The sequence below is a fragment of the Leptonychotes weddellii genome, chromosome 1 (assembly GCF_054177405.1).
Source record: "Leptonychotes weddellii isolate Sample4059 chromosome 1, ASM5417740v2, whole genome shotgun sequence".
NCBI classification, from domain to species: domain Eukaryota; kingdom Metazoa; phylum Chordata; class Mammalia; order Carnivora; family Phocidae; genus Leptonychotes; species Leptonychotes weddellii.
In genome coordinates, this window is record NC_138369.1 from 146128829 (window position 1) to 146145254 (window position 16426).

The window sequence follows — 16426 nt, forward strand, 5'->3', positions numbered from 1 at the left end:
CACTAATTCCCTCTTCTGCCTCATTTATCCTAGCAGTTAGAGCCTCCATTTTTTATTACACCTCATTAATAGCCTTTTTGATTTCGACTTGGTGAGATTTTTAGTTCTTTTATTTCTCCAGAAAGGGTTTCTCTAATATCTTCCATGCTTTTTTCAAGCCCAGCTAGTATCTTTAAAATCATCATTCTGAACTCTAGTTCTGACATCTTACTAATGTCCATATTGATTAGGTCCCTGGCAGTCAGGACTGCCTCTTGTTCTTTTTTCTGAGGTGAATTTTTCCCATCTTGTCATGTCCAGAAGACAATAGATGAATGAGAGAACAAAATGCTAACAGGGTAACAACAACCCCAGAAAAATATACACTAAACAAATCAGAAGAGACCTGAAACTGGGGGAAAAGAAGGGGACAAAGAAAAAAAGAAAAAAGAAGAAAAAGCATATGATCATGCTGGTGCATAGATCATTGCCATATGCTAGATTTTGGTCTGTTAGAAGAAAATGCCTCCCAAAATTTTAAAGAGAGAACAACTTATATAAGGTTAACTACTATGAAGGAATAGAATATGACTCTAAAAATGAAAAATAAAGATTTTTTAAAAAAGGTATTTATAAGATGTTGGTTGAAAAAGGGAAAAAGAAAAATTTAAAAAAATAAAATAAAAAAATCAACTTTGAAAGACTAAAGAATCATGGAAAAAAGCCACGAATTCTTTGTCCTGTATTTCCCTAGTGCTGGAGTTCTGCTGTTCTCATTGATCGGTAAACTTGGTCTTGGCTGTTTTTAGTGATCTTCTGGGGGAGGGGCTTGTTGCAGTGTTTCTCAAATGTCTTTGCCAGAGGCGGAATTGCCCCACCCTTGCCGGTCCGGACTAAGTAATCTGCTCAGGTTTGCTCTCCAGAGATTTTGTTCCCTGCAAGCTTTCTGTACAGCTTTGGAGGACGAGTGAAAATGGCAGCCTCCCAATCTCTGCCCCAGAGGAGCCGAGAACTCGGGGCCCCACTCCTCAGTGAGCCCCCAGAGAAAAGCAGTCAATCACTCTCGTCTCCCTGGTCTCTGGCTGCACTCCATGCTCACCCAGCCTGTGACCAAGCATTTCTATCCCTGGCCCACAACCCCATGTGGAGTCTCCAACCCCAGCAGATCCCTGCCGTGCGCTCCCGCACCACTCCTCCCGGGGAGGAAGGGGAATCTCCCCGGATCTGCCGCTTGTTGGGTCCCTACTGGAGGAGCAGTGGCTTGACTGTGCTGCCGATCACGGTTTGTGGCAACCCCGAGGTGAGAGCCCACTCCTCGGCTCCGTCTCTGCAGCCGGCTTCCTCACTCCAATACCTGGGAGCTCTGCTGCACTCAGGCACCCCCAGTCTTTCTGTGACTCCAAGGGTCCTGAGACCACACTGTCCCAGTGAGGGTTCCACCCCCCACTTAGCCACTGGAGCAACGTCCCTCAGCAGAGCCGACTTCTAAAAGTTCCAATTTTGTGCTCCGCTGCTCTATCACTTCCCAGTAGTGGCTGACGGAGGCCCCCTCCCCCGCCGTCTATCCTCCCGAATATCGCCTCAGATTCACTTCTCTGCACGTCCTACCTTCCAGAAAGTGGTTGCTTTTCTGTTCAGAGAGTTGTTGCTCTTCTTTTCTTTGATCTCCTGTTGAGTTCGTAGGTGTTTAGAATGGTTTGATACCTATCTAGCTGAATTCCTGGGACCAGACGAAATTTTGGTCTCCTACTCCTCCACCATCTTGCTCCTCCGCCGCATTGTCCTTTATTTTTAATGTTCAATATATGTGCTGAAAAGACCATTACATTAATTATTTGCATACTACCTCACTGAGAAGGGATAAATAATATTTCTAAAAATGAGATAGGAAAGTAGATTTAGAGAGTGAAAATTGTACAAGTAAATGGCTTAGCTCAAGGTCAAAATCTTAGTTGCCAAAGTGAAATAAGTGATGTTCCTCATCTACATCCAGAAAAGTCTCAGTTGTAGCTGTCAGTGACCTGGTACAGAGCTACTCTATTCAATTAAAACAACTGAACAAAAAATTAAGATATGCCAAACTTGAATATTCATCAGTAAGTAGAAATTTATAAACAAGTGGCCAGAGTTGCAACAGATTCCGTTTTACTTCTATTTGTAGGCTCAAATACATGATACAATTCAAATTCCAAGCATTTGTAAAATTCTGAAGAGAGGTCAGCACTCTTTTGAGGAAATAAATTTTGAGTTAAGGCAGTGAGGAGGACTAGGATTAAATGAGCTGGGATATGTGACTTTGGATTTCAAGGGAAAATATCTATTAGGATAATAAATCTTTGCTTTAAGAAGGTCTTTTTTAGTAGTCTTCAAAATCTAGCATGATTCTTTTCAAAGGTTGTTTGAATCACTTTCCATAGTTGATATTTCAAATGTATTTTGTGTGCAAAATAATACCAGTTCCAGGATCAGAGATACCTTCACTACTCTAGAGTTGATTTAATCATCAGGTCTGTGTATGTGTGTGTTTTTCCTTGCTAACTTAGGTTTCCTAAATTGTGTTTACTAATTTTTTTCAAAAAAAGAATAGTCATCTGCAACTACCATTGCCAGTATTAATTATAGCAACCTTACATAACAGATAGGCTTCTTGGGGTTTTTCCTGGTGAAAGGTGCCTTGTTTTAATGTTCTTTACCAGGATCAAAAATACATATGTTTAGGATAAAGAAAAGATGGTGGAGTAGGTAGATCCTGAGCTCCCCTCCTCCCACAGACATACTAAGCCTGCAACTACGTATAGAGCAACTCTGAGAGTTACCTGAAGAGTAGCAGAACAGCTCTTTCACCCCGAGAAGGGTAGAAGGGGCAGAGAGGAGATGTGGCTGGGAACCAAACCCCTGGCACAGCAACCCACAAGCAGGAGGGATATCACAGGTACAGAGGTCCTCCCTGAGGAGTAAGCAGTTCAAGCCCCACACTGGGTATCCCCCACACCCTAGGGATCTGCATCAAGAATATGAAAATTTGAAAATCAGTGGAGCTTCACTCCAGAAGAGCCAGAGGGCCATAGGAAATCAAGGCTCCACTCCACTCTTAAAGGGCCTGTACATAAACTTACTCCAAGGCAAATCAGTGGAGCTTCACTCCAGAAGAGCCAGAGGGCCATAGGAAATCAAGGCTCCACTCCACTCTTAAAGGGCCTGTACATAAACTTACTCCAAGGCAGCAGTTTGAAAAGGCACCAGGGCCATTATTGAAGATTGACCATTTTAGGGTATGTGCAGGAGGGGCAGAGATCTGTAGAAACTTTTTTCCAGGAATGGAAGTGTTGGCAGACACCATTTTCCTTGCCCTCCTTCAGCCTAGCTAGCTCAATGCTGGTGGTCACCAGTTTGGATGCTCTCCATCTACTTTCCTAGCATTGCTCACCCCGCTCTGGCATTCCCCCATGGATCCAGCCTGCCCTCTCCTACAGATGTCCCTCTAAAGTGGTTCCTACCCTGCCACACCTGGAAGACAAGGGTAGAAGCCAGCCCCCCACACACACAGCTCACACATGGAATATCGGTGAAGCACCTGGTTCTGATGACCAAGGGAGAGTGTACTTCTGGGCCCTACAGGACACCTTCTATACAAGGCCACTACCTTCAAGACCAGGAGATGTAGTTGACCTACCTAATACATAGAAACAAACCCAGAGTCAGACAAAATGAGACAGAGGAAGAATTTCCAAATGAAAGAACAAGGCAAAACCTCAGAGGGAGAAAAAAAAAAGAGAAACTAAATGAAACAGATATGCAATCCATCTGATAAAGAGTTCAAATAAATGGTCTTAAAGATAGCGAGACTGTCAATAAAGAAAATATAAAAACCAATCAGAGCTGAAAAATACAGTAACTGAGTTGAAAAATACACTAGAGGAAATCAACAGTTTAGAGGATGCAGAAGAGTGGATCGGCAATCTCGAAGACCAAATAGTGGAAATCATCCAAGCTGAACAGCAAAAGTAAAAATGAGGACAGGTTAAGGGACCTCTTGGACAACATCAAGCATACTAACATTTTTATTATAAGGGTCTCAGAAGGAGAAGAGAAAGGGGCAGAAAACTTACTTATTTGAAGACATAAAAGCGGCAAACTTCTCTAACCTGGGAAAGAAAACCCATTCAGGCCAAGGAAGCACAGAGGAGCCCCAGACAAGATGAACCCAAAGAGGTTCGCGCACAGACACATAATAATTAAAATGCCAAAAATTAAAGATAATGAGAGAATCTTAAAAGCAACTAGCTATGTACAAGGGAACACCTGTAAGACTTTCAGCTGATTTTTCAGGAGAAACTTTGCAGGCCAGAAGGTAGTGCATGATAAATGCAAAGTGCTGGGGGTGGGGGGTGGGGAGGGGGCCGGGGAAACCACACCTACTACCAAGAATACTGTACCTAGCAAGATTATCATTCAGAATTGAAGGAGAGTTAGTGTTTCTCAAACAAACAAAAGTTAAAGGCGTTCATCACCACTAAACCAGCCTTACAGGAAATGTTAAAGGGACTTAAGTGGGGGGCGGAGTGGGGGGAGAAGGCCTTATATAGTAAAACTAGATTACTTATAAAACTATTCCAAAGGTTAGAAGACAAAAGTAGTAAAATCAACTATCTACAATAATTAGTTAAGGGATGCACATAATAAAAATGTGCAAGATAACATCAAATACATAAATTGTGGGGTGCAGGGTAAAAATGTGCTTTCAAAATGAGTTCAAATTTAAGTGACAAGCAAAATAACCTGCTGTATAAATAGGGACTTATATATGAAATTCATGCTAACCACAAACCAAAAACCTATAATACATACTCAAAAAATAAAGAGAAGGAAATCCAAGCAAATCACAAGGGAAGAGAGCAAAAGAAAGGAACAGAGAACTATGAAAATAGCCAGAAAACAATTAACAAAATCGCAGTAACTACATACTTATAAATAATTTATTTAAATATAAGTGGACTAAATGCTTCAACCAAAAGACATAGGGCAAATGAATGGATAAAAAGGATCCATCTGTATGCTGCCTACAAGAGATTTCACACCTTAAAGACACATGCAAACTGAAAGTAAAGGCATGGAGAAAGATATTCCATGAAAATGACAAAAAAAAAAACAAAAACAAAAACGCGGACATCAGACACAAAAGATGTAAAAGAGGGCATTATGTAAGGATAAAAGGATCAGTCTAACAAAAGGATATAACAATTGTAAATACCTAAGTACCTAACATAGAAGCATTTAAGTACATAAATATCAATAGACATAAAGGAAGAAATTGACACTAATGAAATCATAGCAGGAAATTTTAATACCCCACTTACATCAATGGATAGATAATTCATGCAGAAAATCAATAAGGAAACAGTATCATTGAACAACATATTACACCAAATTAACTAAGATTTATCCAAAACATTCCATCCCCAAACAGCAAGTATACCTTCTTTTTAAGTGCACATGGAACTTTCTCCAGGATAGATCACATGTTAGGCCATAAAACAACTCTCAATAAATTTAAGAAGATTGAAATTACATCAAGCATCTTTTCTGACCACAGCAGTATCAATTTAGAAATCAATTACAGGAACTGGAAGAAACACAAACACATGGAGACTAAACAACATTCTGCTAAACAAGAAGTGGGTCAATGGAGAAATCGAAGAGGAATAAAAAAATACCTTGAGACAAATGAAAATGGAAACACAAATTTTCAAAATCTGTGGGAAGCAGCAAAAATAGTTCTAACAGGGAAGATTATAGTCATACAGGCCTACCCCAAGAAACAACAGAAATCTCAAACTATTTAACTTTATACCTAAAGAACTAGAAAGAAGAATAAAGCCCAAAGATCAGAGTGGAAATAAATCAAAGAGAGACTGGAAAAAAAAAAAAGTAAAAAAGATCAACAAAGCTAGGAGCTGGTTCTTAGAGAAACAAAACTGATAAACCTTTATCCAGACTAATCAAGAGAAAGAGAGGATTCAAATGAAATCAGAAATGAATGAGGAAAAGTTACAACTGAGAAATACAAAGGATTATAAAAGGCTACTTACAAAATATTATTTGCCAACAATTTGCACAACCTAAAAGAAATCATTGCTAAGTCCCTAGAAACACAATCCTCCAAGACTGAATCAGAAAGAAATAGATAATATGAACAAATTACTAGTAATGAAGTTGAACCAGTGATTTAAAAACTCCCAGGAAACACAAGTTCAGGACGAGAAGGATTCATGAGTGAATTCTACCAAACATTTAAAGAGAGTTAATACCTACCCTTCTCAAAATATTCCAAAAAATTGAAAAGGAACATTTCCAGATTCATTCTACAATACCAGCATTACTTTGATAGCAAAATCAGACAAAAGATATTACTAAAAATAAAATTACAGGCCCATATCCCAGAAGAACATAGATGCAAAAATCCTCAACAAAACATTAGCAAACAACATTCAAAAATAAGGTTAAAAGGATCATTCACCCCAATCAAGTGGAATTTACTCCAGGGGTACAAGGATGATTCAGCATCTGCAATTCAGTGTGATGCACATTAACAAAATGAAGGATAAAATCATATGATCATCTCAATAGATGCAGAAAACTTATTTGACAAAATTCAACATCTATTCATATGGTAAAAACTCTCAACATAGTGGGTAGAGAATATACCTTAACATCGTGAAGCTGTATATGACAGGCTCACAGTTAACATCACACTCAACAGTGAAAAGGTTTCCCTCTAGGATTAGGAACAAGACAAGGATCCTCTCCCTCACAACTTTTATTCAACATAGTACCAAAAGTCTTAGTCACCACAATCAGACAAGAAACAGAAGGCATCCAAATTCATATGGAAGAAGTAAAACTGTCACTATTTGCAGATGACATGATACCATATATAGAAAACTCTAAAGACTCTACCAAAACACTATTAGGATAAATAAATTCAGTAAAATTGCAGGATACAGAATTAATATATAGAAATCTATTGTATTTCTGTATACTAATAATGGACTATTAGAGAAATTAAGAAAACAGTTCCATTTGCAACTGAATCAAAAAGAATAAAATGCCAAAAAAGCGCCCCCCAAAATAAAATAAAATAATAAAATGCCTGAATAAACTCAACCAAGGAGGTGAAAGACCTGTACTCTGAAAACTATAAGACACTGGTAAACAAAAACACTAATGTGAAAATATATATGCACTTCTATGTTCATTGCAGCATTATTTACAGTAGCCAAGAAGTGGAAGCCATGTAAGTGCCCCTCAATAGATGAATGGATAAAGATGTATATACACACACAGAGACACACACTGGAATATTACTCAGCCATAAAAAGTGACATCTTGCCATTTGCAACAACGTGGATGGACTAGAGGGTATTATGCTAAGTGAAATAAGTCAGACAAATACCATATGATTTCACTTGTATGTGCAATCTAAAAAAAAACAAATGAAAAGAACAGAGAAAGACTCATAAATACAGAGAACTGGTGGTTGTGTGGAGTTCGGAGAATGGGCAAAATAGCTGAAGGGGATCAAGAGGTGCAGACTTCCAGTTAGAACATCAGGACAGCATAGGAAATATAGTCGGTGATACTTTAAAAACTTTGTATGGTGACAGATGGTAACATGTATATACATGTTAAATTACTGCTGTACACTTGAAACAAATATATTGTATGTCAACTATACTTCAATTAAAAATACATATCCTTATTACATTTAAAAGTTCTAAATCTTAAAACTTCATTGCCAATTATACTATTAGATGTGTCTCGGGCTACCATAGTATCCTTCCCATTCTAGGAGCATATTTAGCTGTTCTTTTCAGTGATGCTTGGCATTCATCTGCCCTTCTCAGTATTCTAGACAAAAGCAAAATAAAAGTATTAGAAAAACTCTTTGAGCCTTACCTGTAGAAAACGGGGAATTTAGACTTGCATTTAAGTGTAGGTACTTTTTCTCACCAAAAAGTAAATCAGAGCAGACAAGATTTCAATGTATGACTTCTGTGGTGATTGATTAAAGGATAGCTTGCTAGAATTTCTAACAGTTTAGATGGAAATGATTAGAAGCAAAGTAAAATTTATTGTCCAGCTCTGCATGACATAATGGAAATACTTAATAGAAAATAAATGGGACCTGAAAACATAGTAAGAAATGCAGTTTAGCAGACCATAGTAACTTGAGATGTTTACTTATAGATGCAAGGTACAGTATATACAGACTTGAGCAAGAACCAGAAATTAATGTGTTCTTGTATATGAGCATAATTTAATAAGCTTTATCTATAGCTGTATTTTTCCAAACTGGGCAGTATTCTTAAGAAAGTAAAGATTAAAAATAAGACTATCATCCAATTTGGTGTGGAACCAAATACGTTCATATTGGAGGCTTTCACGTATGTATATTATACTACTATACTGCTGGAATTGTGAAGAGGATGTTTTTGACAAGTTACCTTCTCATGGAAAAAGACTTATGAGAAAAATATAAAAGAATGTATTAGATAATTTTTTGATTTAGATTTGATTATTATTGAAAATATCAGCTTACAATTTCTCATGAAGATATTGGGAAAGTTGGCAAAGCAGCAGAGACCAGGAGGGCAAGGATGGGGACAAGAGTCACAAGGCATTTGGATTGTAGCCTCACTTCCTCATCTACTTAACTATGTCCTTGGATTTATCATTTGGCATTTGTCAGTGCTCTGAGAAAGCTATTAAGGAAGTGTCGATGTCTAAATAGTCTTAAATCCATAAATGTGTTGCATGACATAAATTTGGTAATTTTTATTTTAATCTTTTTTTTAATTTAGACTTTTGAAAAACAGTACCAAATATAGATATGGACATCCATGATATAAAAGTGCCTTCTAAAGTTACCAGCCCATGCCCTGGGGTCTGTGAGGGGCGGTGGTCTCTAATTCTTTCTCTTAGTAAGATTACTCTCCATTCATGGGCACCAATGTCTTTTGATTTAACTTTGAGAAACTTATCAGGGGACTGATCTGGAGTCCGAATCTCCGTTGCTCATGTTTTTGCTGGCTTTGCTTTTTCTCTAGCAAAACTTCCTACATTTGGAATCTGGGTAAAGTATTTGAGCAAAGCAGTGAGTTTACTTCTGCTCAGCCTATTAACTAACAGTAGACTCGAAGCATATACTATTTTTCTCCCCACCCCAGCATCAGGTGACAGCATTATTAACTTGAAAAGTCAGACGGGCAGAGACACTACAAAGACTATTGCTCAAAGTAGTTGTTCTGTGGCCTGGGTGGGATGGAGGACCTGCTGGGGATGTGCTTCCAGGAATATCGACAACCTTGTAACAGTTTCCTCTGGTAGAAACTTCCCAAGAAAGATCCTCCACCATAGTAGGAAAGAATAAGCTAGTGTCCCCATAATGAAAGCCTTTCATTTTCAATTTTTTTTCCCTTCTCTACCTGTTACTTCATATGGCTTAAAGAATAACATGTGGCATTGGGAGTAAATTTGTATTAATTTCTCAAACTTCCAACACATTCTAACTCAGTTTTTTTTAATGTTCAAATGGGAGGGCAAGTTTATTTATGGAGATAATGAAAAATAGGGTTTTCATATAAAATGAGATCAAACTGATACGGTGTCTTTATTTTTAGCCCATTATTTACATGATCTTTTTCAAAATCTACACAGATGGTTCACAAGCACCGGCCAGACCTCCTAAACCACGACCACGCAGGACTGCACCAGAAATTCACCACAGAAAACCCCACGGGCCCGAGGCAGCATTGGAAAATGTTGATGCAAAAATTGCAAAACTCATGGGAGAGGGTTATGCCTTTGAAGAAGTGAAGAGAGCCTTAGAGATAGCCCAGAATAATGTGGAAGTGGCCCGGAGCATCCTCCGAGAATTCGCCTACCCGCCTCCAGTCTCCCCACGTCTAAATCTATAGCAGCCAGGACTGTCCACACCAGCATGGCAAGCAATCGATATTCCAGGACTGTGGAAAAGAGACAAGTGAGAGAAGGTGTCTCCTCGGCGTGGCATCTTGAGAAGAGGCTTGGAAGTGCTGCTTCTCAGAAGACATCTGCTCGCTCAGGATGTCAACGGCTGCGCTTCCTTATTTCTGCTAGCCATACTTTTTAAATCAGGGTTGAACTGACAAAAATAATTTAAAGACGTTTACTTCCCTTGAACTTTGAATCTGTGAAATGCTTTTCCTTGTTTACAAGCTGGCAAAGTTGCAGTTCATTTTTGGTTTTAGTTTTGTTTTAGGGTTTTTGGTTTTTGTTTTTTGATCCTTGTACTGTGTTCTTGACAGACCGTTGGTAGAGGGGTCAGGTCTGCTGTAACATTTCCCACCAACTCCCCTGCTGTCCACGTCAATAGCTGAGTCACACGTTCGTTTGGATCCCTTCCATCACGCCCCGCCCCCACGCCCAGCCGGGTCCAGTTCCATTTCTCCCATTTACAAGATGCTTCCAAGGTTCTGATTTTCAACATATCAAACTAATGCAAAAAAAAGAAAAAAAAAAAAGTGTGGCCTTCACTACTGAGTCTTGTCTTTGGAAACCTTTGCTGTTGTGAGACGGGAAAATTATGAATGTATAAAGCATTTTTTCGTCCGTGAGCTCACTGCCTTTTGATAAGGGGTTTTTCATATGATATAGAGGACCATCCCTTTTTAGTGTAAGTTTTGTGATCTTTATCCCTGCATATTCTCATCTTTGTCCTCCCAGGGGCATCACTACTCTGTAGAAACATAAAATAGTAGGAAGCAACTACTGCAGATGTGGGAGGAATACACTTGCACGTGACAATGCCATGTTGAGGTTATATGATGAGGTCCCCTGGCATTTACTCCCGCATTACTTTGAGACAAGCTGAAGAAGAGGGCCGTCTCCCTGAAATATGTTACTGATTTTCAGATAAAATTATGATCGTACCTTTCCCAAAGTGGAAGAGAGTTCACTTCCTATTTGAGTGATTGCACTCTGGTGCCTAACAGGTGTAGGAACCAGTTCATACCGCGGTGGAGAAAGTTAAACCTTCAACGCACTGCTAAGTGCCGTTGCTACTGTGGCAATGTTCTTCTTCTTTGTTTTCTCCTTTTTGGCAAACTCTGCAATCAAATCAGAGTTCATATTTAATGTGTAGATTCTCATTGTTCCATCCAGTCAGGGGAAAGAAATTTATATGGTTTTTTTTTTTTTTTTCCAAAATGGAGGTTGGTTCTTCAGAAACCATGTTATTACTTTTAATAAAGCTACAAATATTTATTTAGCATCTCTGATGTGCTTGACGCACTATGTTTTTAAAGCACAAACTGTCACAAGCTGATTGCGATGTAATGTCTTGTTATTCTTTATCTGTGCTTTTGATGGCAAAAGTCTCTCTCTGATGGACAAAGCCTAATGAGAAGTTCGTGGAGAAATGGGACAAAACCCAGGTCTGTGTGAAATGCTTGAGCCCACAGCAGTTTTTCTAAATATGGACTCACTGCAGGGTGGTGCACATTTCTGCCGCTCCTCTTTCAGCCTCACACCTGGTGTGATGTACAAGGATGCATCTGCTAGTGAGCCTCTCTTCAGGATTTGAAAGGACAGGACCAAACACCTAGCAGGACCCAGGAAATCAGTGTGCAAGCCTGGAGGGGTCACCAAGTTAACCAGGGGAGGAGAACCAATGCATTGTTTTGCAGTGACGTGCGACATGTGCCCTTGAGGGTTTGGCTATCTCGATAGGAGGTACTTGCAAGGAGTCCACGGGCTTGGGTGTTTTAATTTCTTCAGGTGATTCTGCACTGGTCGGTGGTGTCCCCAGAGAGGAATTTTGACTTTTCCTTAGATGTTCCACCTGTGAGCAGGTATATGAGTGCAGTTTTGTACACTTAAGAATGGCATCAGCTAATTCTTCATTGATTTAGGAACTCCATGTACATCATCATGATTATTCACTTCTTTTTCTGTCAGTCTCCGATGGCACGTTGGAATAGCACTGTATGTTTTGTGTTTTTTATGACTTGCCAATCATAGGTACAACTAAAAGCCAAAAGTTGCCACTTCATTGTGATAACATCGTTTTAACTTTAATAGATTAGAGAGTGATGTAAAATACAAATGTTAGAAAAACATAGTTCATCCTCAGTTTTCAAATAATGTGAAAATTTCCAGTGAGAATTAGAAAAAGACTGGTGATGATATAAATTTAGACCTACATTTTTTAAAAAAAATCTACTTTGCGAAGAAAACTTACTAGCCTCCACTAAAATCTCTGCAACTTGTACTCAATAGCAACCATTAGTTTTATCATTAAAAAGAATCAGAAACTTCTATGGAATGGAAAGAAGGAAACTTTCTATCAAATGTGGTCATGAAAATTCCATTGCTACATATTACCAATGACTACCAAACTCAAAAAAAAAATTTTTTTTGTGGATATAATTAAAAATACTTTAATTATAAAAATGACTACTCATTAATGGTTGGAAATGATCAATACTTGGTTTCACTGTGATCTAGAAAGTTAGACATTCCTCCCATTTCCCAAGACTTGGTAATTATTTTTTAAGCCAGTAGACCATATAATCCATATAATTAAAACCAATCATGGCCAACACTAACTTGCTCTCCCCCATCCCCCAACATGTTCTGGGGATAGAAGTACTTATCCTCAATGATAGTCTAGTAAATTAGTCTCCATAATTTCTTTTTTTCCCCTTGATGTCTGCAATATCCTGTCCAAATTTTCTAGAATTAATCAGAGCAGTGCTTATGGTTAACTTGAGCTTCCTTCCACAAAATGACATTTAGGTCTTCCCTGTTCATTTTCCCTTGCCCACATTGCAGATAGTCTTACTAAAGCCCTAATTGCAACTTCAAAGGGCCCATTTGTTAACTCAATATCTCACACAGAAGAACACTTGCAAAGATTTCTTCATAATGTGAATTTTTTTCTTTTTCAGTTCCAGAAGCATTTCCTACAGTTTGGACATTACTTTTCCTCTTGAATTTTCAACTTGAAGCTTTAATTTGCACTGAATTATCGAACCTGGTTAAAACTTTAATTTTTTCTCTTAAGCTGACAGATTTGGAAGCAAATTACAGTGTGTTTTCAACAACACAGGTACCGCCTGTTGACCTGGGATTTCAGTGCTTCTAGGAAAAGTTTCCAAAAAAAGACAGCAATAGAGTGAAGGGTTTTCTTCCCAATTACTATTTTTTTTAAATGCCTTTTTAAAACTTGTCTAATGTGGCAAAATAGTTATGTGTTCAATTAATTTATATTCATCTTTTTTCAATTCTATTATGTAAACTCAAGTACTTTATCTGTTCTTTTAAGGTATTTTATAAAATGAATCTTAACAAAATGCAGAGTTGGTATTTTATTTTTCAAATGAACAAAAACATTTCTTTCACAGCATTTCTCTGTTTTTTTTGTGTTAAGCAAAAGACGTTGGATTCAAGAGCTAAGTGGACAGGGTTGTACGAAATACCCATCCCAGATGGTTATTAAATACCAAAACCATATCATTTTAAGATATTTACTTAAATAAGCTCCTTCCATGTCTTCGAACTGAAAGAGTTCTATTAAAGTTCCAAGTAAGAACCATATCCGGGAAAGGCTGAACGTCTTCAGATGACAATTGAGAATTCCTAACCAAGTGTAACATCTGTTCTCTAAATTCTTGCTTTTTGTAATCATTTATTTTATAAGGGAGAGTATATAAAATGGACCAGTATATAACGGGGAGGGAACAATGGAGATTAAAAAAATGTTAATAACTACTTCCATATCAAGAACCATGAAATGTTGTGAAAGTAATTGATACCTGCAACATCCCATACATCGTTGTAATAGTTATACCCTCAAAGCACATACAATTAAAATGGGGGAATATACATAGCATATAATTCCAACACAATAAATGCTGTATATAAATTATCACATTGTACTGGAATTATGTACTTACAGTATGTGCTTAAGAACTTTTATTGGGCCCTTTATGCAAGGAACTTAGTAGTAAAACATTTAACCCTCTCAACAACCATCAGGCCTCTTCTAGGACATGGAAGTAAAGGTGTGATACATTCCTTCTGGAAACTTCCACCAGTGATAAGGCTGAATAGCATTTTGTCAGCCTAAAAGAGGAGCAAGGTTTTTGTTAAGAACTCCAGAGATAAAAGAGCAGTACACATTATAAAATAGTTACTTAGGCAAAGGTGAGGAGTAGTGGGGCCAAGGAACACGGAAAAGGCGAGGGAGGGTATATTGGCGCCTGTTGGTAAAGGACCATGCAAGACATCTAAGATTCTAGGAACCATAGGATTAGCAATCAGTTGCTGGAAGTCAGAGTTGACAGTAACCATGAAAATATCCAGACAGATGAGGGTGTGCCTAATAGGAATTGGCACATCAAATGACAAGCAATAGGCTAAGGAAAATTTAACTTCCATGCCTTTTCTTCATGTCTTTTGTTTGAGTTTCACATGAAACTTGAACAGCATTCTTAAAATTACCTGTTTTTGCTTCTTTTTCATTCCTACTGCCACTACTCTCTTTTAGGTCTGAATTACGACTCCCTTAGAATTTGATTTCCTGGCTCCAGTGCAAGACAGAATGAAGGTTCTGAACTTCAAATCAAATGTTGCTCCTCAATGTAAAGCCCTTTATGGCTTTCAATGTAAAAACCCCTGTAGGGCTTCCCTGTCTGCATTCCTCTTTATCCTCACCTCCCACCCCAGGCCCTCTTCACTTCTGCTGAGCTTGCCATTGTCCAAACATTTTTCATGGCTTTGTACATGCTAGTTCTGAATATGCCTTTCCCTTTTCTCAGTCTGACCAACTCTTATTTTTCAAAATCCAGCTCAAGCATTGCCTCTGAAGTAGGCACAGGCTGAGTTGAGCATGTCATCTTTTTATGTCACATAGGATGGTCTTATCATACCTAAGTCGTTCTGCAATCACTCATTCCATGGGTGGTCCCAACTAGACTGAACTTCTTTAGTAAGGGTAGCATATCTAATTTCTGTGTCCCAAGCTAATACAGAACCCAGTACGTAGTGCACAATAAAACATTTGAAATCAATAAAAATTGCACCCTTAAATAGCCAATACTAGAAACAGTCCTGAGTTCTGGTTTCAGCTCTGCCACTATCTGTGTGGATTGGTATCTCTTTTTTTTTTTTTTTTTTTTGATCCTGTTTTCTTCACCCATGGACCAGAAGACGTATAAGCCTATTCACTAAAGTGACTACAGAGGAAACTTTTTGTTCACTGTTGGGATAGGGAACAAAAATTATTTAATAAGCAAAAACAAAAAAAAAATCAGATTCACAAAGTAAAAACTGCGAGATTATAAAATTTATTTTGGCAAAGTTCAAACCTGTCTTTTAGTAACTTGAGAAGCTAAGAGAATACTTAATTCTTCATAAAGAGATCATGACAAATGTCTATTTAAGAGATCACTGCTCACAGATTCCTATGGCAACATGACAGTGGGTAAGAGTAGAGGCTGTGGAGCCAGGATGCCCAGGATCAATCTCTACCTCTGCCCCGTCCGAGTTATGTGACCTTAAGCAGGTGCCCTAACCTCTCTGTCCATTAGGTGCCGCATATGTAAAAGGAGACTGGCAACCATGCCTACAGAAAAGGATTGATAAGGAGACTCACTGAGTCTCCAGAACATGTCTGGTACCATTGAATGCTCAATAAATGGCAGCTCTCATTACCATATACCCTACCCAGGGAACTTAAGCCACATTTCATCTCCTAGAATCCCTGGAGTGGACTGCAAATAGAAGCATGTTTGATTTTTCCCATCGCTTCACAAAGCAAAAGGTAGACAACAGTGGGACAAGACCGGTGTGGCTAAACTGAGGAAATTTGAAACCTTAAAGGTAATGACCTATACATCTTGCTGAAAAGCTGCAGAGTTGAGTTTTTAACAGAAAACCTTCACTACCATCATGTATTCTTCCTGAGCTTGTTCTCGAAGGCCCGTACAGTGAGGGGAGAGATTAGAGATGGTGAGCTGGCTGGACTGCCAATGCCAGTCTGGGGTTCTTGAGAGCTGCTTTCTTCCCCATTGACCACCACCTAAACTGAATATTCAGAAGATCTTTATTTGTAGACAAAAGGCTTTGTTTTTTTGTGTTTTTGTTTTGTTTTGTTTTTCATTTAAAATCTAGTTCAGGTACACAAAAAAATAATTTTGTCTTTAGGGTATGAAGAAAAGTGGCAAAACTAGTGAGTTTCTTTAGTCCCCTCATACCAAATGTAGCCAGATGTTGAAAGGACTTTTCCTTTTCTCCTAGAACGAGGCTAAAGCTCCAAAGCTGAAAACAACAGATGAAATGCACCCATATTCTAAAAACCCACCTGGCAAACCTCTGCAGGACCCATTATGAGGCTAGTGGCAGA

The 16426-nt window shown here is 38.5% G+C and overlaps 1 protein-coding gene across 2 annotated transcripts in view; it reads left to right on the forward strand.

Moving 5' to 3' along the window:
- The window catches only part of CBLB (Cbl proto-oncogene B), a 222024-nt gene extending 208651 nt beyond the window's left edge, over nt 1-13373 (forward strand). For both annotated transcript variants that reach the window (XM_081797463.1, XM_081797473.1), the window contains exon 19: nt 9697-13373. In XM_081797463.1, the coding sequence (XP_081653589.1) occupies nt 9697-9956 (260 nt within the window). In that variant the 3' untranslated portion in view covers nt 9957-13373. The remainder of the gene's footprint in view (nt 1-9696) is intronic.
- The last annotated feature ends 3053 nt before the right edge of the window (nt 13374-16426 follow it).